At 41.1% G+C, this 24,695-nt stretch overlaps 1 protein-coding gene across 3 annotated transcripts; it reads right to left on the bottom strand.

Moving 5' to 3' along the window:
- Nucleotides 1–2,239: 2,239 nt before the first annotated feature.
- On the bottom strand, nt 2,240–23,084 carry LOC106540352 (uncharacterized). Of its 3 annotated transcripts, none has more exons than XM_087713768.1 (4): nt 21,736–23,084; nt 16,138–16,264; nt 8,023–8,103; nt 2,240–4,305 (listed from the first exon to the last, which is right to left on the bottom strand). In XM_087713768.1, the coding sequence occupies exons 1-4, from the start codon at nt 22,915–22,917 to the stop codon at nt 2,978–2,980; spliced, it is 2,718 nt and encodes a 905-aa protein (XP_087569894.1). In that variant the 5' UTR covers nt 22,918–23,084; the 3' UTR covers nt 2,240–2,977. The 3 variants fall into 3 exon arrangements, with proteins under 3 accessions (XP_087569894.1, XP_087569895.1, XP_087569896.1); XM_087713769.1 differs by having other exon boundaries at nt 21,745–23,084; XM_087713770.1 differs by lacking the exon at nt 8,023–8,103.
- Between the last annotated feature and the right edge of the window lie 1,611 nt (nt 23,085–24,695).

The following is a 24,695-nucleotide window of genomic DNA, read 5'->3' as shown; positions in this document are numbered from 1 at the left end:
TGCATAAGTAATCCTCTAAGCATCACTAGAAACAAACAGGATTTTTAAAAAAACGGATTTGGAATTCTAGATTACAGATCAGTTGGTATGCAAACCAGAGCAGTTTAGTAGGATTAGGATTCATTGTATTGTGCATCCCGCTACCCCACCCCTATGGTTAATTCAATAACCAGGTTAAATGCTTAATAGGTTAAATATAGTCAATGACTGCAGGAACACATTTCAATTTCACTCAAATCCGAGAATCCCTCGCAAGAAAGCAAATTCTCTTTCAACAAACCAAATGAGTGCCAACAGAAAATGCAGAATCAGTGTATAAAAGCACAGCTTGGAGTAAAGGTATTCTTGACTTTTATGAACCATCATCTCGTTCCTTTCTGCAAGGGCCACAGCCTGGAGTTATGTCCTCTCTTCAGAAACCGCACACACAAGGCACTAATTGTGAAAGTTCTTTATTCTGAAGTTATTTCCAAAAGGATGTTCATTCTTCAGGGATTCCATACTTTCCAAGATGGATTAAAAAAAAAAAGTTGGTGGGGAGATCTCCCTTATCATTACAAAGCCAATACAAAGAGAGAGAGAGAAAAGATCTTAGAACAAAAACTACCACAAAGTGTGGTCTTTCACCTCTAACTCTTCTGAAGGTACCTTTTCCATTTCGGTTTCAAAACTCTCTCTCTGTTCACATTTGATAACAGAGTCACAAAAATATATTCTTCTTTGTTCCTATCTATAGGCCAAATATTTTGGTTTCTTAGTTTTATGTCCAAATAGTTTTAGGGAGTAAATCCCCCTGAAAGAGTGGAATATAATTCTAAGTAAATAAACATAGGACTGAACCATTTCAGAAATGCAGAACTAGGTTAAGGCAACATCTGTTTTCCAACCAAAGCCTTCACATCTCAAATCATTCCCTCCATCAAGAGGCTACATTGGAGGTACAAAATACACACACACACACACACATATATATATTCCCCATAGAACCATCACTCTGGATCACCTTCCAGAAGAGGCTGTGTGAATATTGTCATTCCTCATGACATTTTAGAAATATTGTAGGTTTTAGAGCCTTTCATTATCTCTGATAATTTTGATATTATTTGATGGTGAAGCAACAGTTTGGTCCAGCTGTTATTTGTAGCGATTTTACTGTACTACAATGTAGTTTGTTTTAATTCAAGGCCTTACTGGACTAAAACAAAACAAAACCTGATAAATACTCTCAAAAAATAATAAATAATAGTTTAGCCTTCCTACATCTGCTATCTTTCTATGTGCGGGATTACATTCCCCCCACCAAGAAGCTATGTTGGAAGTACCAAATATTTTCCACAGAACCATTACTCTAAAAAAAAAAAAAAACCTTTATGGAAAAAAACCAACCCATCATTCTGGATTGCCTTCCAGAGGCGGCCGTGTGGATATTGCCATTCCTCAAGACATTTTAGAAATATTGTAGGTTATAGAACCTTTCGTCATATCTCTAATTTTAATATTATTTGATGGTGAAACAACAGCTTGGTCCGGCTGTTATTTTGTAGTGATTTTACTCTACTCTGCAATGTCGTTTCTTTTAATTCATGGCCTTATTGGATTTTAAAAAAAAACAAAAAACGAGATAAATACTCTCAAAAATAATAAATAAATAATAGCTCAGCCTTTCTACATCTGCTATCTTTCTACGTGTTGGATTATAACTCACATCACCCCAAAAGCATGACCGTGGTGGCTAAGGATAAAACAAAATGCAATTCTAGACATCTGCAGAGTCCCAGGTGAGGGAAAGCTATAGCAATATAGTGAAAGTGAATGTGCTCTTCTTTTCCTCTGAAGCAAGCTTTCTCAACCGTGGTCAATTTCAGATGTGTGGACTCCAATTCCCAAAATTCCCCACCCAGTACATCAACATTCTGGGAGTTGAAGTCCACCTATCTGAAATTTGCCACGGTTGAAAACCACTGCTCTGAAGGCCCAAGCACTGCCTTATTTCATTAAAGTAATTTAGCCCCCAGGGAAGGAAGGAAATTTCACCCAGATTTACCCAAGAAAAGAGGAAAGGAAAAACAGAAGTGCCGTGGAGAGTGAAAGTATCTCAGAGAAAGTATCTTTGGAGAGCCTACCATGTTGTCTTTCAAAATAGATTGATTAGCTGATTTCTTTGCCTTGGGAGGATTGTTAGAAATGAAGAATTGCCACTGAAGTAATAGGTTGTTGGATTCAATTCCAAATCAGACTCTTGCACATAAAGAGGTTTTTATTATTATATTATTATTATTTTAAAAAGTGGGAAAGGTCAGCTTTCCACACTGCAACAGCATAAGAGTGGGAAAAGTATTACTGATTTCTTTCTACATACCAACAGTGTAAAAGCAAGGAGTGCCCTGGCCTGCAAGGAACAACATGATGGGCCCACAGAGTTCTCTCATCGCAACAATCCCAGCTTGACCCACATATGTGCCACAGAAAGAAGTGAAGGAAGTGAGAAAAGCAGATTCTGTCCAATACCCCACCACAAGGTGTTCCAGGGAACAAACACTGCACTGCCTGATATGAGTAGCAAGGGGAGACCCATCCTGGTTATCAAATGTATCTTTCCCGCTATCGAAGCTCTGCAGGAGCCAGATCTAAAATTAGGATCACAGGGGTAACCTGGCCACCAATCTACCAGATCTGTTTCTGAGGGGCAGCCCTGTTTTTCAGCCCAACTACAGAGCAATTCATGGTCAAGAGAACAGCGTAGGCATCTTGTCCCAGAATCCTTTACAGCGTTTACACAAATCGCAGGCCCTGTTGTGCTAGCATTCTCTGCCAGGCTGTATGGAATCCTGAAACGTGTGCCTCTTGGACCCTGTCTGTGATACAGACCCTGGTAAAATAATATAACCACGAGAATCTCTTCCAAATGTTGTGATCGAAGTGTCCCACTCACCCATCCCGTGTTCCTTCTGAAATTACTTCTCTACCACCCAACGTGTCAAATTGTGACATGGATAGGACTCAGGAGAGGATCAACGAGGCTTTCTGCGTTAGGAGGGTTCATCATGTCCAGACCTTCACTGGACTCTCTCAAATGGATCCGCTGATGGTACATCATGCTGTGTCTCCGCCTAAACCTCACTCCGCACTCACCACACTGATAGGGTCTTTCTCCGGTGTGAATTCTAAGATGCCGAGTGAGGTGCGACTGTCGGCCAAACCGTTTCCCACATTCAATACATGGGTAGGGTCTCTCGCCAGTGTGGGTGATCCGATGCCGAGTCAGATGGGATTGCCGACTGAAGGTTTTTCCACACTCGGTGCAAGGGTATACCTTGGTTCCCAGGTGGGTCTTCTGGTGTCTCGTGAGACCATAGAGATCATGGAATATTTTCCCACACTCCGTGCACTGGTAAGCTTGCTTCTCAGTGTGGGTTCGCTGGTGAGCGGCCAGCTCTGAAGGCCATATGAACCCCTTCTCACACTCTGTACAGAAGTAGCGTTTTTCTCCTGTGTGGATGCGCTGGTGGGTGGCAAGTTCCGATGGCCATCGGAACGCCTTGCCACATTCTCCGCAAGCATGGCGTTTCTCTGTCATGCCAGCTCCCAGGTAGGGAGGATGATGAGGTGGCTGGCTGATGCTGTTCTCACAATCAGCAATGGGAGGCAAACTGTTGCCTGTGTGGGTGCTCTGATGGGCTGTCAGCTCTGAGGGCCACTGGAATCCCTTCCCACACTCGGGACAGAGGTAGTGCTTGTTCTTGTTGTGAGTTTTCTGATGAGCGGCGAGTTCAGAGGGCCACCGGAACCCTTTCCCACATTCAGGGCAAAGGTGAGGCTTCTTGACTGTGTGAGGTTTTACCATCTCGCCATTGGGAGGAGCTTTCTCACCTGTAAAAATATTCTGCATTATACTGAACTCGGAGGGCCACTGACCCAAAGTGTCAGCATCCATGTTGTAGTGCGGCTGTTCAACGGCATGGATCCTCTGGTGGATGACTAGCTCCGTGGACCACCGGAATCGCTTGCCACATTCGATGCAGACATGGCACTCCTCACTCATGTGGGTTTTCTGATGCCTGGTGAGATGTGAGGATCGGCCAAACTGTTTCCCACATTCAGCGCAGTGATAGGATTTGGGCCGGGTGTGGACTTTTTGATGTAGGGCCAGTTCCGATTGGCAACGGAAACGCTTCCCACATTCAATGCAAGGGTGCCGTTTCTCTCTTATCCGTATCCTCTTCGGAGCCAAATGCTGCACACCGCCATTGAGTCTTTCTCCAAATATCATCTGAGGATCTGCCCTGTTGGGAGTCTGGGCACCTGCTTTGATGTGGGAATAAGAAAGAAATCAAGGTTTATAGGCATCACATAGCTTTGCTGACTCAATAAACCATTATCAGCCAACTTATATTCATTCATGCATAGGGGAAACCATGATTAGCCAAGTTACTAATTCAGTTTAGATTAATTGACTGAATTAATTATGTCTGCACAAGAGAAACTTATGCAAGCAAAATACATTCTTGGTTTTGAGACCTCACACACATACCCACTCATATTCCAATAAGTGCTTCCATGGAAGAGCCTTTCCATTTTATCTTACACAGCAGATAATATCCCTCCTAAAGTGGTCTCCTCTCTGCAGCTTTTCTTAGCTAGCCTTCTCAACCAAAGATTCTATGCATATAATTTGAGACTTCATTTTCCATAGGAGAGGATTTACTGCAGCACTTGATTAATCTGCCCTACTTCTGAAAGCCAGAGGAGTGAGGCTTGGTTAGTATTTTAGATGGGAACTGCAAACTACATTAAGCAATCAAAAGTCAGCTGGGCCATTTATCCATGAAATCGGCAGGAGTCAAGCTCTGCTTGAAGATTTCACCTTTTGGGGGGGGGGGGCATATTGCCAGAAACTCTAGTTGTAATCCCATTGTATTTGAGATTACAGAGAGCTCTGATGGTGCTGTGATTGAAGTACAATATTGCAGGCAAACTCTGTTTACAGTCTGGAGTTCGATCCTGATGGGGCTCAAGGTTGATTTAGCCTTCCATCATTCCAAGATCGGTAAAATGAGGACCCAAATAGTTGGGGGCAACGTGCAAATAATGCTGACATTGTAAATCACTCAGATAATGCTGTAAAGCACTATGGGGTGGTATAGAAGTCTAAATGTTTTTGTTATTCGTATATTTAGGTCTCCATTTAGACTAATCATTGTAATAACATACCTTACTTATGATAATAACATACAAACAGAAAGACAAAATCCAAAGTTTTATCCAAAATAGGGATGATAGCATCTACAGCAAATGGAATTGATGCCCAAACATGCAACTCCTGATATCATAACACAAATGACACAAGTAAATATTTGGGTTAAGACATCTGATACAAATTCAGAAGTTAGGACATTTTGGTGATGACGTTTATCTACACAAATTATTAGTTATCTCCTTGCAGATGCTACAAGCAAAGAACTAGTGGCTTTTAAGCTATGGTTGGGATTCCCATCTCCCAAGGTCAAAGGTCAGGAATGATAAGAATTGTATAGGTGGTCCTCTATTTATGACCACAATTGAACTTCAAATTGCTGTTGTTAAGTGAGATGTTTAGTGACTTTCTCCCCCATGTTACATTTCTTGCCACAGTTGTAAAGTGAATCACTGTAGTTAAGTTAGTCACCCAGTTGTTAAGTGAATCTAGCTTCCCTATTGACTTTGCTTGTCAGAAGGTCGCAAAAGGGGATCCCATGACCCCGGGAACACTGCAGCCATCATAAATATGTATTAGTTGCCAAATATCTGAATTCTGATCATGTGATGGCAAGGATGCTGCAAAGGTCATAATTGTGAGAAATGGTCATAAGTCACTTTTTTCATTGCCATTGTAACATTGAACAGTCATTAAATGAACTGTTGTAATTAGAGGACTACTTTTAGTTGATAATCAAAAAGACAAGCAATTCCCCCAAATGATTTAATGTTCAGTCTGAATGATTTTTTTTAATTAAAAAGTGATTCTTTTGTTCCTTATAAAGACAGCCAAATTTTGCTAGCTTTAGACACTATAATTTTCCTCTGTCCCATGTACTTACTCCAGAGTAAGGCATCACTGATTTTTTTTTTAAAGCTTGCTGCTTAGTCTGCATTAATTGACAATTAGCATTCATTAAGTTGACAAAAACAACATGGGCCTTTTAATTGGCGAAATAGCCTCTTTGTAACATTTAAGGCATTTCCCCCAAAATACAAGCCTGTATTGCAATTCAACCAGACAGCATAAATAATAGTACAACTGGTTTCTATATCTTTCAATTATGTTCATATTTTATTCTTATTATTACTATTATTAAAGCATATATTTCTATCTCCTATTACTATGACAGCATGGTTAAGCAGTGCTGGAACATATTTTTTAAGAAACTAGACATAAGATGGCTGGAATAGATTTCCAATAGTAGGAATTGTAGATAGTCCTCGACCACAATTGAGCCCAAAATTTCTGTTACTGAGCGAGACATTTGTTAAATGAATTTTGTCCAATTTACGACCATTCTTGCCACAGTTAAGTGAATCGCTGCAGCTGCTAAGTTAGTGACCCAGTTGTTAAGTGAATCTAGCTTCTCCATTCACTTTGCTTATCAGAGGGTTGCAAAAGGGGATCATGACCTCAGGACCTTGTAATTATCAAAGATATGAGTCGGTTGCCAAATTTCTGAATTTGGATCACCTGACCATAGGGATAGCAATAGCACTTAAGACTTATATACTGCTTCACAGTGCTTTACAACCCTCTCTAAGCGGTTTACAGAGTCAGCATATCGCTCCCAACAAACTGGGTCCTCATTTTATCCACCTCGGAAGGCTGGAAGGCTGAGTCAACCTTGGGCCTGGTGAGATTCGATCTGCCAAACTGCTGGCAGCAGAAGTTGCATGCACTTGTACTGCACTCTAACCACTGTGCTACAATGGTCGTAAGTATTAAAAAGGGACATGTCCCTTTTTTTCAGGGCCGTTGTAACTTTCAACGGTCACTAAATGGACTACTGTAAATCGAGGACTACCTGTACATCATCAACTCCCTGGGTGAAATTTTGTCAGCTGTTCCCCCACAAGACTGTCATCTTAAATGGAAGAATTGCAAGCTTCTTCTTTTCACAATGATCATGCCGAACAAGCCCACGCTTGCTAATGCATCAAAAAGAAAGGATTTGTCATCTATTTGTCTGGTACACAATTATCAAAATAAGATTATCCTGATGCAGAAGAAAATCTGAATTCATCTGCTTCATTGGTAAGTACTAAATGAGCTCGAGGGCCATTAAGGACAGCAGACTTCGGGCAATTAGCAAAAACCCAATGCCTTTTACTAATGAGAGACTGTTTTGGAGCACAAAAAACTGTAAAGCCTTTTCGTTGTTATAGCCAGCCTGGCCAGCCTCTTGACAGCTGAAGCCTGCGCTCAGAAGAATGGGGTTGGAGGAGGGAGATTAAGATCACAGCTATTCAAAATAAGTTGGGTTAGGAGCAGAGTGGATAAAAATCGATGTTTTTTTTTAAAAAAAATTAAAAATCCAATTTTTAAAATCTAAAAGATTTTTTAAATTTAAATCTGATTTTTAAATTTTTTAAAAATCAAATTTATATTAATAAAATGCTTTTGGAGCAAAAAAATCTTATCTAAAGATAGTTTTCCATTTAAGATACATTAATAATTTAGTTTATTCAGCATGAAATGGAGCTTAGTTATGTAGCATGAGGCGGCTGTGTATTCTGCAATATTGGGGCTGTTGGGCGAGTCAAGGGGTCAGAGGAGCAGCCGCTGCGGGACGCAGGTGACTCGCTCTTTAAAAATCATGATTTAAACAGAGTTCATTTAAATCAAGCCTTTCTACTACTAATTTAAATCATGATTTAAACCGACTTGATTTAAATTTAAATCCACCCTGGTCAGGAACCCTTATTTTGAAGTAGAAAGTCTCATCCTCTTTGCAGGATTTCCTCCTACATGCTGCTGTAGAAGGAAAGGTCCTGACTCACCTGAACCTCCTCCTCCTCCTCCTCCTCTTCCTCTTCCTTCATCTGCAGAAGAATCCCAGGTGGCTTCTGTGTCAGAAGAACCTATGCAAGAAAGGAAAAAAAGCCAACCCTAAAGCTTACTTGGAAACATGCCTCAGGATTTGTAAAGAATACTCACCGCCGCAAGACTTTTTAAAAGATCTTTTGGAAGGAAAGCTGGCAAATCAAATCTCTATTAGGGTCAAAGATCAGCATGTTGGAAAGCTGGCAGGTTTCTGCTTGATAGCAGGTGGTTAGTACTTGTCTGGGTTTTTCAAAGACTTTGGTAGCATTGTGGAATCCAAGGCCAAGGAAGCACAAGAATGGATTGCATTATCCAGGGAAAATGAATGTGTACTGTTCCAAATTCACTTCACCAGAGTTCCATGAAAAAAAAGAGGTCTCTATATTGTTTAATTGTAGCCCAGTTGAAAAAGAAAATTGTAGGAGGAAGTGACATCATGGCGTCTAACAGCTGCAGGAGAATGGAGCTCTCTGTCCCCTGCGCTGGCTTGTTTGTGGGCTTTGAAAAAAGCCAAACCCTCCTTGGAGGGGAGGTGAAGCTAAGGAGGACCGTCCTGTGAGGTTCCAGGGGAGATCACAACTCTCCTGAAGAGCCCCGGGCCTTTTTTTTTCTATGCCATGTTGAGAGAAGAGACAGCTTAAGATGGCTGTCACAAAGCCGGAGACAGCTTAACATCCAAGAAGAGTACTGATGAAGATTTGGTGAACAGTGTTTGGAACTAGGTGAGAAGAATCCTTTTTAATTCAAAGTGTAACCCCAAAAGAATATTCAGGAAAGCGACTCATAATTACTTTTAAAGTGGTGGCAACCTATCTATTTTGAGTAAAATCTTAGAACTTTGAAACAAATGAGAAAGAATTAAAGGAAGAAAATAAAAAAATGCTAAAATACAGAAGACTGGATCTTTAAATTGGACAGGAGTTGGGTGTTGGATAGGCATTTTAAAATGATGGAACTATTTATATAAAAAGTTAACACCACATTTAAATTTTGGAGTATTATAGTACATTTGTATAAACAAGAATAAGTTTGAAAGCGGATTTAAGAGTACCAACTGTTGAAAAAAGAAAGGTACAACATACCCCCAAAATCCTGTAAAGACCTTGTTGTGGAAAAGTGCAAGATTAAGAAACTCCTAAAAGCTTCAAAATAAGACTAAAATGGCAGAAGGATTTATGAAGGTTTCATTTTTTGACTAATTAGAGGAACAGACCCGATTAATTTAAATTTGGGATACAAAATCTCTTGGACATTAAATAATCACTTGAGAACTGGCTTTAGTTTTGAAAATAAGATTGTTGTTAGACAAAAAGAAACAGAATAAATAAAAATAAAAAACAAAAATGAGTAGAATTCGGGAAGAAATTGCCATTAATCCTGGATTTTAAAGACACCTGACAAGAGGATGTGAGGAGATTTTGAATAAAATGCAGAGCATAGATGAAAAGTTGGAAATTACAGCACAAAAGACAAGGAGAAACCATGACTAGAGGTGGGTTCCTACCAGTTCGGACTGGTTCAGCTGAGTAGGTAGTAACTTGGCCTGCCAAAGCCCAAACTGTTTCTCTCGGGGGCACCATAGGCGCCGCCATTTTGTTTTTTGCTTTTGCGCATGCACAGCTTTTTTTTAATAATATTGTGCATGAGTACATAGCGCGTATCAAGCATATGAATGAAGTGCGCACACAGTGCTTCCCTGAGCAAACTGGTGGCAGGAGCAACTGGAACCCATTCCTGACCATGACGCTCAGGAAGAGGAGTCAACTGAAAGAGTAGCGGAAAAAACAGAACAGATGAAACAATAAGCAAGAAGACAAGACAAAAAGGAGATTAAAATAAAAATAAGAATGATTGATGAAATAAACTAAGGGGAGAGTATTTTAAGGGAAATTAAACAGGAAATAGAAATACAGGGAGATTTTTTTGGGAGAGAAACATGGGTAAGAGTAGATAATTTGAAACTTAGACAATGGAATAGGGTAGAGAAGGGAGAAATATTTAAGAAGATTGGCCGAGCAGTGCAAGCAGATAGAGTAGATCCAAGAGAAGAACATGGGAGACAAGCTAAGAAAGGGAAAATCAAAGCTTTAAAATTGATGATGGATTAAAAAGAGAGGGGAATGTTTCCTTAAAATAACTGTGAGATAAGTTAAAATGAGGTTCCAAGTTAGAGAATGTAATATTTTCCCCCAGGTGAATTAATAAGAAGAAGGGAACCTAGGCTTTTAATGATGACAATTTTGAATATATTTGAATAAAATTGTTGCTTTAAAAATAACATATAGAAATATTGAACAAGCAAAAGATGGAAGAGTGTAAATTAATATAAATATGTGTATTATTAGAATAGCCATACATGTTTGTTAAAATGTAACAAATATGACTATCAACATTTTATTTGTAGTAAAAGGAATGATATGTAGAATTTGGCATGAAAATAACATATTGAATTATTGAAGATAATAATGAAGGATTATAATTCAACAAAACGTGTATTGTTACTATTATTAGAATTATATAACTTGTCAAATATAACTAAGATGAACATTGTTTTATTTGTTTTAAAATGGGGTTAGAAGGGGATATTTTTAAATATAACAGTAGCATAATTAAAAATTAAAAAGGGGAACAATGGAAGGTTATAATCCAATATAGGTCAGTGTATTACTATTAGAATTATATGTTTGTTAAACATAACAAATATGATTATTGATATTCTATCTGTAGTAAAAAGAGTGATTTCAAGAATATGGATATTGGCAAAAAATAATATATTGAAATATTGAATAATTAAGGCAAGATTATAATTCAACAAAATATATGTATTACTGCTAAAAGTCTTTAGATTGTTAATTGTGTTGAATATGAAGTTTTTATTTGTACTAAATGTAACTCTTGGTTGTTTTATTTGTACTAAATGTAACTCTGGTTCCATATTGTTCACATAACAATGTGTTTGTAAAAAAGAAAAAGGAAATTGTAGGGGTATAACTTGGTTGCTATGTGCAAAGCTATGGGCTTCACAAATAATGTCTGTATGTTCCTGATCTTGTCTTGATATGCATTTACTATAGTTTGATCTCCAACCAGCTTTCAATTCTGCTTTAATGATTCTATTGTTTGTACAAAACAGTTTATTATACTTGAGAAGGATGTCTATGGATATTCTCAGTCATCCAGGTCATGGTTGTCTCATAGGTGCATTTTCAAAAGGTAAGTAGACTGTGTTTTTTTTTCCTTTGAGGAAGAAGAAGTTTCGCTTCCTATCCAAGAAGTTTCATCAGTTTTGGTTGGATGGGGGTGGGTGGGTGGAAGGATTAGTTCTGACAGGAGGCTGGGGTGGAGTGGGTACAGAAGGATTACCATATTTTTCAGAGTATAAGATGCACCGGAATATAAGATGCAAAAAGGTTTTGAAGAGGGGGGGGGAAGTTTTAGCACTCTGCCAACCTCGCAAAAACAGCCCATTTTTCACAAAAATGGGCCCATTCCCCCCCTTCCCCCAAAGGCATGGAGCATTTAGGGAGTTCGCAGAGTGCTCCTGGAAGGGGGGGGCAAAAACAAGCAAAAGACAGCCCGTTTTTCATAAAAAAAAGGGGGGGCATGGATAGCCTTTAGTGCTCCTGGGGGCAAAACTGAGCAAAACAATGTGCTCATTTCTGCCCTCCCCAGCCCCCAGGAGTTCTCTAAAAGTTTCCTTCAAGCTATGCACAAGGTGGCGCAGTGGTTAAATGCAGCACTGCAGGCTACTGCTAGATCAGCAGTTCAGCGGTTCAAATCTCACCAGCTCAGGGTTGACTCAGCCTTCCATCCTTCCGAGGTGGGTAAAATGAGGACCCAGATTGTTGGGGGCAATATGCTGACTCTCTGTAAACCGCTTAGAGAGGCCTGAAAGGCCTATGAAGCGGTATATAAGTCTACTGCTAAGTCTACTGCTATATGCACAGCCATTTTGGTGAAGGTGGCAGGGTTTTGGGAGGCAAAAAATGCTATATTCAGTGTATCAGACACACCCAGATTTTCAGCCTCTTTTTTGAGGGAAAAAGGTGTGTCTTATATTCTGAAAAATACGGTATTTATTTCTAGTCATCTGGTCATTAGCACTCCCTCTGAGAGCCATTGAGGCCATTGGGGAGTTTATCTGTGCTCTCATGGTCAGAATGCAAATGGATGTGAAATCTTCTTGGAACTGCAGAAAGGATTGCATTGTAGACAGGAGATAGATGCAGAAGTGGCATTCAGCCAGTTTGTACCGGTTTGCCTGAACCAGTAGTGGAAACTGTCCACCGGCCCTGGCTCTATGCCATCCTATTTCAGCACATTTTCAAGCCAAAGCTCATGCACGGAAAGCCGAGAGCACATGTGGAAGGCCAAACGCATGCACAGATGGGGCGAGTGTGAGCAAAATGAGCATGTGCGCGCTCACATTTGTGAACTGGTAGGGAAAGTAAGTGAATACCACTCTTGGATAGATGCTGTCGTAGTCCTTCCCCTCTGTTGAGGGACCGCTGTTCAATTCACACATAAATAGCCTTTTATCCCTTTTTTAAACTAATGGTCCTCGCTATCCAGAATGTGGATTTCCAAAGTAGAGACCTGCTATGTTAGAATTAAACAGCACTCTCTCAACAGAGGGAGAGGAATACCACACCATCTATCTCCTGCTTACAACACAGTTCTTTTGGCAGCTCCAAGAAGATTCCACACCCATTTGCACTCTGATTCAGGTGACCTTGAGGGCACAGATAAACCCTAAGTGGCCTCAATGGCTCTGTGAGACAGCACTAGCCACCAGATGATTGCAAAGTAATATAATCCTTCCATTCCTTCCAAACATCCAGTCAGAACTAATTCTTTCATTTCTGTCCTCCCACCCCCACCCCCAAATCATCCAGCCAGAACTGATGAAGTTTCTTGGGTGAGAAGTGAAACATTGTCTTCTTCCTCAAAGGAAAAAAAAACACAGTCCACCTGCCTTTTGAAAATGCACCTTTGAGACTTCTGGAAGATATCACAGCAGACCATGATTTTGTCCTATAAAAAAAAAAAAGAACAGATTTTAAGGCTAATTGCTTTGACAGGTCTTCAAAACTATGGCTATGGATGATGACATCTGGAGGACACTGGATTGAAGAAGCTAATAGCAATAGCACTTCGACTTACCATATTTTTTGGAGTATAAGATGCCCTGGAGTATAAGACGCACCTTAATTTTGGGGGAGGAGAAGAGGAAAAAAAGTTTCTGCCTCTGCCTACCAGCATCCATCTGGCTAGCGTCCTTGCAGCAAACAGAAAATGGCCAGGTCAGCCTTTCCCCCTGGTCTCTCCTGCCGTTGGCTGCTTCACCTTTGTCTACGCGTGGTAGGGAAGAACTCGGAGGGAAGCCCGGGTGGGTGGGGGGAAGAGTGTGGAATGCCTCCCCACAACCCTGATCAAGCAGTTCTTGCAGGCCAGCTGCCAGGGGAGCAATCCGTGCGGTGCTCCGGCCAGAAAACTTCATAATGGGAAGAGTGGGAGGGGGAACCCCTCTGACCGCGAAACCCACACTCAGCGACAGGAGTCGAAGCAGCCTTCTGCATGCCAGGATTTTGGAATCGGGAAGGAAAGTGTTTTCGGGTAGCAGCGCCACGATTCCCCTCCCCCCCCCCTTCCAGATCTGCCACGTTCCTCACATGCCATTTTTGGAATTGGGAAGGAAATTGCCACTCTGCCTCCTGCTTCTCCAGACAACTGAGAAGGAGGGTGGCTAGCTTCTGACGGATCTGGCCAGGAGGAAAGAGAAGGAGGGTGTGCTCTTTTTCTCTTCTATTCCAAAAACAGGGCATGCGGAATCAGCCTCTGACCGAGGCAGCAAAGGGGCTTGTTGGGAATGGGAGATGGATCTGGTCAGGAGGAACGCATACCCCATTTTTGCAATCGGGGAAGAAAAAGAGCTTTTCAGGTGGTGGGCAGTTCCAGGCTGCGGGATCGCAGCTCCATCTCCCGGGCCAGGAGGAGAAGCTGACCGGCTTCTACCTGGGTCGTCTGGAGAAGCAGAGATGCCTAAGGAGCCGCTAAGCTCCCACCACCACTTTTTAAAAATTCAGGACAAATTGTTTTGGGCACAAAGATTCTCTTTTGCAAAGCCACTCATTCTTTGGCTAGTCATCCTTTTGGCGGTTAGACCGACTCTACAAAGCAGGGAGCGGGACACTGGGCAACACCTGCCGTCCCCCCATGAACATGGAAGGGGCGGCCTTGAGAGAACCCCCTCTTTTCTTTCTCTTCCGCCTTCCCCCCAACCCACCTTTTTTTCTCCCCTCGGCTAATCATAGAATAGAATAGAATAAGTTTATTTATAGGCCGCCCTTTTCCCTGAGGGGACTCAGGGCGGCTAACAACTTATAGGGGGGGGGGGGGGTTGCTGGCTGCCCTTCCTTCCCTCTTAAGACAAATTGCTTCCCCCTTCTCCCTCAGAAAGGGAAGGAGACACCCCCCCAAACACACACACGTGGATGACCCCATTTCGGCCTCGCTTCATTAAAGTGGAGCAGCCCCTTTCCAACCTGCAATGTGCAGGCAAGACAAAACCTTGCACCGTCCTCTCAAAAGCCCCCATTGTGTTCCCAGCATTTGGTCCCGGCTCATTCACCTCCACTAACCCCCGCTTTTTCATCGTGCGCCCGGGGGCCTGGCACAGGCCTCCCACAAGTTCACCTCTACTCCCCCCCAAAAAGCCTCCCCAACGGCCATCTGGTCTCCCGGGCTGGCTAGGGGTGAAGGCAGCTAGCACAACACACATACCCCGCCCGCCTAAAGCTGCACGGCTCTAGAAGGAAAGGCGGCACCAAGTCTTCACTGGAGGAATCCACCACCAGCAACACACACACACTCCCTGCCCGCTGCTCAGAGTTCCCACTTGCCTGGCTCCCTCCAGGTCCAGATTAATCCTTGACCCACGTGGAGGGAAGTTGGTTTCTGCTCTTGGCCCGGGAGACAGATCTGGCCAGGGGGAATGCATGCCACATTTTTGTAATCAGGGAGGAAAAAGAGCATTTTAGGCGACAGGCGGTTCCAGGCTGCTGGGATCACAGCACAACCTGGAACTGCCAGTTGCCTGAAACGCTCTTTTTCCTCCTCGATTGCAAAAATGGGGCATGCATTCCTCCAGATCCATCTCCTGTTCCCAGCAAGCCCCTACACCTTTGCTGCCTTGGTTGGAGGCTAATTCCGCACACTCTGTTTTTGGAATGGGGAGGAAAAAGAGTGTTTCAGGCGACGGGTGGTTCCAGTCTGCGCTGTGATCCCTGCAGCCTGGAACCGTCCGTCACCTGAAACGCTCTTTTTCCTCCCTGATTGCAAAACAGGACATGTGTTCCTCCTGTCCAGACCCATCTCCTGGGTCAGGAGTAGAAGCCGACTACCCTCCGCCTGGGTCATTTGGAGGAGGGGCAGGTGAAGCAGGCGCTGCACAGGAGGCGTAAGGCAAGATGGTTTACTGCTTGGCTTCTCGCTTCTCCAGACAACCCAGGCGGAAACCAATTGGCTTCTGCTCCTGGCCTGGGAGATAGTTCTGGCCAGGAGGAATGCATGCCCTGGTTTTGCATTTGGAGTATAAGACACACCCAGATTTTCACCCTCCTTTGGGAGGGGGAAAGGTGCATCTTATACTCTGAAAAATATGGTGTATTCTACTTCACAGTGCTTTTACAGCCCTCTCTAAGTGATTTAGAGTCAGCATATTGCCCCCAACAATCTGAATCCTCATTTTAACCTCGAAGGATGGAAGGCTGAGTGAACCTGGTGAGATTTGAACTGCTGAATTGCAGGCAGCCGACAAGCAGCAGAAGTAGCCTGTAGTACTGCACTCTAACCACTGCGCCACCACCGCTCTTAAATTTAGCTATTCTTAAAAGTATACTTAGTCATCTGTTAGGATTTATATCAGTATATACATTTTTGATCCTAGGTGTTTACCATTTTATATAATCTTTGAACTGTGGGAATGCATACATCAATAATAATTTTAAAAATGCATTTAGAGAAAGAGAAGCAATTGAAAGCACTAAGTAGGTGGATTGATAGTTCCTTACCAAGCAAACATATGTCTCCATCAACCTGCTGTCCAGTTTCCATGCATATATCTCCATGCTCAGTATCTGAAAGGACTTGGTCTTCATTAGGAAATGTCACCACTACCTCCTCAAATAAGTCAAAATCCTGAAGATTCATCAAAGAGGCACAATTAACAAAGCTAAAGACGGTTTAATGCTAAACTAAGCACACTTAGAAAAATAAAAATAAACATTTCCTCTCTGAAAAATAAAAATAAAAGATGTTAAAATTTTGGCCGCAGCTCTCCCAGAAGGTATCTATTCTCCATACAGACCTGGTTTTTCAGCAGGAGGTTAGGAGAATATTTACATCTTATTTTAAAACTCCATATTCCTGGATGGGTTTAAGTAGAAGGTAGTTGGCCATCTGCAAAGGATGCTGTAGTAGATTCCTGCACTGAACAAGAGTTGGATTAGATGTTCTCCAAGATGCCTACCAACTTACCTTCTAGGAAACTAGAGATGATTTTTTTTAAATAACCCACCTCACAAGGTTGTTGTTCTAAGAAAAAGAAGAAATATTACTATATACATGCCAGCTTGAGTTGTACAAAGTAAGTGAGGAATATCGTCATAATCATAACTGGTGATAGAATAGAAGGTGACAAGCAACAGAACTACTTAACTCATTTTTTGCAACTGTCTTTACACAAAGGGGGAAAAAACAGTCCAACCTATCAAAAACAGCACTACAAAAAACAGATTAGGAACACAAATTAAAATAGGGAAGAAAATGGTAAATGAGCACCTGTCTACCCTAGATGAGTTCAAATCACCAGGACCAGATGGATTACACCCCAAGATTCTGAATGAACTGGCAGACGAGATCTCAGAACCACTCAAATATATCTTTCAAAGATCCTGGAGCACCGGGGAACTGCCAGAGGACTGGAAAAGAGCTGATGTAGTTCCCATCTTCAAAAAAGAGAAAAAATGGATCCAAAAACTACAGACCTATCAGCCTGACCTCAATACCAGGGAAGATTATGGATAAGATAATAAGCAACGAATCAGCGAACACCTAAAAGCAAACTAAGTAATAACCAAAAGCCAACATGGGTTTGTCAAAAACAGGGCAGGCCAGACTAATCTTATTGCATTATTTGACAAAGTGACAAAATTAGTGGACCAGAGGAATGCCGATATAATTTATTTGGACTTCAGTAAGGCATTTGATAAAGTAGATCCTAACCTACTACTAGATAAAATAGAAAAATGTGGGTTAGACAGCATCGCCACCAGATGGATTCGTAACTGGTTGACCAATCGCATTCAACGTGTAGGTCTTCATGGAACTGCATCTACATGGAGGGAAGTATGCACTGGGGTTCTAAATTTCCTGACAGTTAGAACAATTAATCAGTGGAACAACTTGCCTCCAGAAGTTGTGTGAATGCTCCAATACTGGAAGTTTTTAGGAAGAGATTTGATAACCATTTGTCTGAGGTGCTTTAGGGTTTCCTGCCTGAGCAAGGGGCTTGTACTTGAAGACCTCCAAGCTCCCTTCCAACCTTGTTATTCTGCTTTTATGCAATATAGGTTTTCCCCATCTCACAGTATTCTGCTTTTGTTGCTATTCAAAATGTGATTTATTTGCATTTTAGTATCATTCACTGATGACAAGCAAAACACTACATAAAGTTTTTAATTCACATTATTCAGTGCAGTCTTAGCAAATGAAATCTTCTCTGTTGGAGAGCTAAAATCATGCATGGCTTTTCTTCTGCTTTTTTGTTGTATTAACTTTTGGTTTTAATCTTTTCTCTAAACCTCTAAAGCAGGAGTGCCAAATTTATGGTGTCACATTGTCATGTGACATATAATGACTTCCCCCCCCCTTTGTTAAATTGGGGGTGGGCATGGCCATTGCTTGATGCATTCAGTCTGAGGGCCTGAGTTTGACATCACTGCTGTAAACCTTTTCACTAAACCTGGAGCCAATAAGAGCCAAACAACAAAAATAAGAGAACCCCACAAATCGGTTCCCATTTGGATTTTTCCACTTCCCTTTTCAAACAGGAAAATCAAAATTAAAACCTATCTGGAAAAAAAAGAAGCATCATTTCCTAGTGATTATATTTTATGTAGCTCTGCTCAGTTGTAATTGTCCATTCAGCCTTTTGGAAATCTAGCTTTTTGTGTGCTTTCTAGCAGGTAAAATTTTTCAAATTGGCTTTCAATACCCAAAGGCACTTCTGAGTCTGTTTCCTCCAACACTGAATCTGCAATGCCCGTACTAAATTAAGTGAAATCTCAAAAGAGTCTGAATCTCTACTGTCTCCTGAAACCTTTAGCTTTTGATTATAAAGTTGATAAATTTAAAAAAAAAATTTTTTTTTTGAAACTTATGATTTGTGGGTCAATTTGGTTCAGTTGCAGTTATGACTTTTGGGTAAATATTTCTTTCTCTTGATCCTTTTCAGACAAAGGTGTACAACAATAAACTGAGGGCCAAGGCATGCTAAGTTTGTTCTTTTATTGGCATTTTAGGAGCTGAGGCCAAAGCAAAAATTAAATTTCAATCAGTGGAATCAAACTTCAGAATAATCTGTCAAATATAGTTGCGGCTTCCACAAATAATAAAGACTGAAATTCTAGAAATGCTACAAGAATTAAGAGAAACTCCATAATTGCATGGGTTTTAGAATTCGGGGAAGATGACAAAGGCTAGGGATGATACAGGATGCAATCAGATTGAGGAGGCTGAGATTGTTGTACAGTATGGAAACTACTTCCTCAACTGCTTCTGGTTTCCATAAAGACATTCCAATTAAAAATCATCAATTGTGACTTTCTGCTCCAATATCACAATTTATATCAATGCCAACTTTCTGATTACAGTTTACAGAAAGGGGCTCTTAGAAGAAACCTAATTTAACTTCTTAGAAGAAACCTTTGCTTCCAGGCTGCAGGACTACGGCTTCCAATATCCTTTGCAGTGTTCTTGAAATCTACTGAAGGCAGATGATGCAACTTTCTTTGTGGAAGACCAGCACAACAAAGAGGAAATAAAGGGACAGGGGGAAAGATGTTGAAAGGTCTTAATTTAAAGATCTGTAAAGCCTATGAGATTTTGAGTGGACAGCTCAGAGATTTGAGGAGCTGAGAAATGAAAAGAGGTTCAAGACAATTTGGTTCTTTAAAATTATAAGCAGGATGATGGTTTAGAGCCAGCAATATCCCTGATGCTTGAGACAATCTCTAAAAACATCTTGAGAATGGGGGAAAATGCATAATTTTTCCTGATGAGAGAGGGGAGAATTTTGCCCAAACTCATTCCAGCTGAGGTCCCTCAGCTTTGGTATCCCAAACTATTTATAATTGCTCAGATGTTAAAGAACAGATCTAATTGCCTCTGAAAATTACAGCCTCTGCTTCTTTCTTTCCTCTGTCTGCAAGGTCATCCAAGAATGTAAGGTGTATCTGATGTGAGTCACCCTTTCCTGCACTCTCCTTCTGTGGGGGAAGAAAGGAAATCAGAGTTGTGTGATGTCCTGGCATGTGAACCGTTTCAATCTATTACCAAAGTGGCAGAGAACATGTCAAATAATAGGGCACTTTTCCTAGGAAGCTGAGCCTTCTACAGAACAACAATATTGGCTTCTGAGAAAAGTTAACAATACTAAGTTTGATGTATATTGAAAATCAAACTCTGAAAATTTAGAATTTCTTTGAATTTATCAAGCTTGAATGCAAATAAAAAGATAATTTTTACACTGCTGTCCTTGTCTTCACAATACGTAGGAAACTTTTTGTGGTTCATTACTTTTGATAAAAGTTTTGCGTCAACTTCTCTAAATAAAAGGATCAAACAAAAGGTAATGCGAAAATACTCTGATAGTAACGTCAGAGAGTTGATGCAACATAAAATAGCTGAAAACTGTTTAGCCTACAGTCCTCTAGATACGTGGGTGTTTTGTCTACCATTATGCCAAGGTTTGTTGCACAGTACCCACCTGTTTAGACTGGATTTGGCATTTTTATCCATCTAGTTCTTCTCAAGGACGAGGACATTATCTATATCAAACCTTATTTTTAAAAACAAGGTAGTGAACATATCTAATACTCCTTCCTGTTCCCACAGTATTTTCCCCACAATAACCAGAGACTGGTCTAAAGTCACCTAGTCAATTTTCACACCAAGAAGGGACTAGAACTTATGGTCTCCTAGTTTCTTAATCATTAAACCAAACTGGCAACCTATCTCAATGTCTACATCCAGTCATACTGCTATTTCAACTCGCAAACATTTCAAGTTCAAAACTTAGTTTCCAATTTTGCTGCAGTGGAGACAAAACCATCCATGAGCCATTTTAAATCCAGATTTGCAACTAATACACATTTGTAGATGAGGACAAAGTTCTAAAGGGCTAAATAGTTCCAGAAATGTCATTTTAATCTCAGTATGTAAATCAGAAATTCAACCAAAATAAAGTTTCTTTAGATAGGAACTTTTGATTGGTCTCATCTCCCTGTTTAAGAGATGGGGATACGGTGTCCGTAACAAACCTTTTAACAAAGACAGACAGAAATCTAGTGAACCTCCATCAGCAGACACATCAGCCTAGCTGATGAAAAGACATGGTGAGTTGTAATTCAACAGCACTGGAGTGGGGTCACAGTTTCCACACTGCTGGAAACCTCAGATGGGGCTGAGGATCAATCCAAGACTATAAACACATTTTTATGACAATAGCAATCTGATCCAGGAATTATCCCTACCACTGGTTTGCATCCCTATAGGAAATCAGTTTGAAAGGAATCAAAAACTCCAGCGCATTCAGCCATTGCCAGAATTTTTCCCCTATGCATATTTCCTCCCCATTTTGCACAGGGAATTGACTGTCTGCTGTTATTCCCTCCCCAACCCCACCACCCTTCCAAGCTCATGGATTAAAAGCAGCAAGTGAGGTGAGCATATGGAATCAGCAGGCCACAGTTGGCTAAGGACAGCTGGCATTGCCAATAGATTGCAATGTGATAAGGCTGCTAAGGAGACAGTGGATTGCAGCATTTCAGATTGCAGATGATGAGATATCACACTTTTGGGTGCTCCCCACAGATCTGCAAGTAAAACAAGCCAAAGGAGAAGTAAGAATAACAACCTAAAGTACTAGGTGTGTTTTGGTGTGGTTGTCTAAAGCTTGCTATAGGAGGAAATATTTAAAAATGGCATTCATCTTGCTAATTTGGAGCAGCCATAAACCTGCTGGGACCTCCTCAGACTACCTACTGAAAATAGAATGAATGAATTATATCTCTTATGGGTGCTTTATGTTATTGCTCTGTGATTTTTTTATGGGGAAGTCATTGAGATTTGTATGCTATGAAAGATAGTTGGAAGATAGTATCATAAAGTCTTCATGAATAATAATTGCGCAATTGCCACCAGCTAGGTGTGAACAACTTTTGCTCCAAAAAGAAAACATTTTGACTCTCCACCCATTTCATTTACCTCCCATACTTGCTGCAGCTGTCCTGTCTCAGACACTTGCCTATCCCAAAGTCTTCCCCCCAAATAATATAGCCCAACAATGAATCTTAAGAATATATGTGAGGAAATGAAGGGAGACTGACCCATCTTACCTCCTCCTCTGGTCTTTCTGCTTCATTCTGCTTGGCTAGGAACTCCTCTGCTAGGGCCACTGCCCGTGCGCAAGTCTCCGGGCTACATTCCCATACCCTACTTCGGATTCCAGGAGGGAGAACAGCCAAGAACTGCTCCAAGATTAGGACGTCAAGAATCTGTTCCTTTGTGCGATTCTTTGGCTTCAGCCAATGATTGCAAAGCTCCCAGAGCTGACCACATGCCTTTCGTGGACCCTCAGTATCTTGGTAACAGAATTGCCGGAAGCGCCGGCGGGCAGTCTCCAGGCTGAAGCTGCTTCCTCCAGATATAGGTGTCCGTGCTTTGCCAATACTCCCTCTATCTGCACTAGCCGGTGAGCGTTGAAGGTCCCGGTGGCTCTCTTCAATGAAAGATGCTCCCCATGGGGATGAAGTACTCATTAGTTGCTCCAAAATGGTTGGAAAAGCCTCTGGTTCTACCCCTAGGTCAGCAACTTCCACTACCTCAGTGATATTGGAGGTGGCTGTTGCAGCAACTTCCACTACCTCAGTGATATTGGAGGTGGCTGTTGCAGCAACTTCCACTACCTCAGTGATATTGGAGGTGGATGCTTCTGGAGATATTAATGGTGACTCTATAATTTCAGGAAGGAGAGGCTGTGAAGTTTGGGGCACCTCCTCCCACTGGACCTCCCAGCGCTGAGGTTGTGTTGCCTCTAGCTGCACTGGTTCAGCAGTTAGTGTGGCCTCTAGGCCTAGCAGCTCTTCAACTGTTCCAGTACACACCACAAACAGAGAGTCATCTCCATCAACTGCTGCCACTGCCACTTGCTGAGGGCCTCGTGGACATGCTTCCTCTTCTTCCTCCTCGTCTTCCTCCTCCTCCACTTCTCCCTCTTCCTCTTCCTCTTCTTCTTCCTCCTCTTCTTCTTCTTCCTCCTCCTCTCCCCCCTCTTCCTCTTCTTCCTCTTCATCTGCCTCCCCTTCAGCATCTACTTCTACTTCATCAGGCTCTTCCTCCTCAATTGTGATCTCTGGATACATCTCCTGCCCAAGCAGCACCTTAAAATGGAGATCCAGCTCTCCTGAACCCTGTAAGGACTCCATTTTGTCTTCTAAGAGGTAGACAGACTTGTCCCAATTGTAGACCGGGGTCTGACCAGTCATACCCAAAGTCTCACAGGCAAACATGATGGGAAGAGTCTTCCTCCTCCTCAAATTTTGACCACAAGCTTAGGCCAAAGTTTACCAACAATTTCCAGGAGGCAGAGACTGTTGTCAAGGAAACTGCTCTGTCACAGGATTCCGCCATACATCAAGAGGATTTGGTTTTTCCAAATGTGTTTACATGAGTACTTTCTCCCTAAAAAGACAAAAAAGTAAGCAATCACCTATGCAGTCAACAACATGAGATTAATCAAATTCATGTTTACATAATTCATTTCCATATTAAGAAGGAAGGTATTTCTGAGGAAAGGGTTTTTTTGTATGGCTTGTTTTGGTTTAGTTTAGGATGACGGATATATTTCCTATGGTAGAAACCATTTTAAGAAAAAATTATCCTGAAGTGTAAAAAAATTACAAAAAAATACATCATTTTCAAGAGTAGGACAGTTACCCCTAGATTTCACATATTGCAATTATAATTCAACTATGCTTCAACCATTTAAACCTGTTTTCATTCACAGGGGCAGTTGTCATCAGTCAAAAACCTTCTATTGCCATCACAAAGGCAATGGGGAAAGGAGTAATACTACAATGATTATTCTGTGTCCTATCTATTTTCAGAAAGGGAAGGGGAAGAAAGAGCAGAGGATGATGGTTTCATCCATATAGCTCTCTCCCTGAATCTACACATTCAGAATAATAACGCTTTGTGGATTCTACCACTTCAGAATCTGGAGGTATGATTAAGGTGCTGATCTAGGAACCAGGAGATGGTGAGTTCTAGTCCCATCTTAAGTTTGAAAGTCAACTCGGTATCTTTGGGCAAGATACCTTCAGTCCAACTCACCTCATAGGATTGTTTGTTCTGGGAAAAATAGGAGGAGGAAAGAGTATTAGGTATGTTTGCCACCTTGAGTTACTTATAAAGTAATAAAAGCTTAGATAAAAATCTAATAAATAGATCACATTACAGTAAGGTTGTCTCTTCACTCATCTTTCACCATGCTGGAAGCCACAGCTTAGAAGTAATCTTTAATATGACAGTGTTTCTTGATTAAATGTTCTGGATGCAGAAATCACCTAATATATTATACCCACCTATTATTTTGAAATCCTAGAGCTTATACAACATTGTTCCATCTCCCCAGAAAATAACAAACCAGTTCCACAATACTTATCTTCTTTTATTGCAGTTCAAGTGTTTTTACACACCACCACGCACAGGTGGTGATAAAACGAACCATTTACCAAATCTATACAGTAAAACAAAACAGCACAGCAGCCAGGATAATTGTAAACTATTCATTGTTAACCAACAAAAAAGTCAGGAATTTTCTTTCAAGTTTTCTAATTTCTCCCCACTCATGAAGATGTTGCAGTGGCACATGATGCTACTTCAGGATCAAGACTATAGAAAATTATGATGCTTTGGGGCAAATGTATAATATTCTAAAGGATTCCCTTCCAAAACAACAAATTTGAAGGTATCTTCATTTTCAACTACAGTAGTAATGAGTAAAATCTGAAAAAATTCCCTAATTTTTTATTTCAAAAATTGCATATTCTTCTTCTCAATTGCTCCTTGTCACATTGTAAGTATGATTTATAACTGGCTTTTCCATTAAAGTTACTCAGTCAATATTAATGAATAAGAATTTGAAAAAAAAATCTGGACCAGGGCTTTACATGTTCCCTTCATATCCAAGTAATTTCTACAGCGCTCAAAATAATCATTGAGACATTTCATCTTTCTAAAAGGAAAAAAACCTTTAAAAATGTAAATAATCAAACAATATAAAGCT

The sequence above is a fragment of the Thamnophis sirtalis genome, unplaced genomic scaffold (assembly GCF_051295495.1).
Source record: "Thamnophis sirtalis isolate CommonGarterSnake01/CBP01778 unplaced genomic scaffold, rThaSir2_p1.2 scaffold_4, whole genome shotgun sequence".
Classification (NCBI taxonomy): domain Eukaryota; kingdom Metazoa; phylum Chordata; class Lepidosauria; order Squamata; family Natricidae; genus Thamnophis; species Thamnophis sirtalis.
This window is presented reverse-complemented; position numbering and strand designations above follow the sequence as displayed.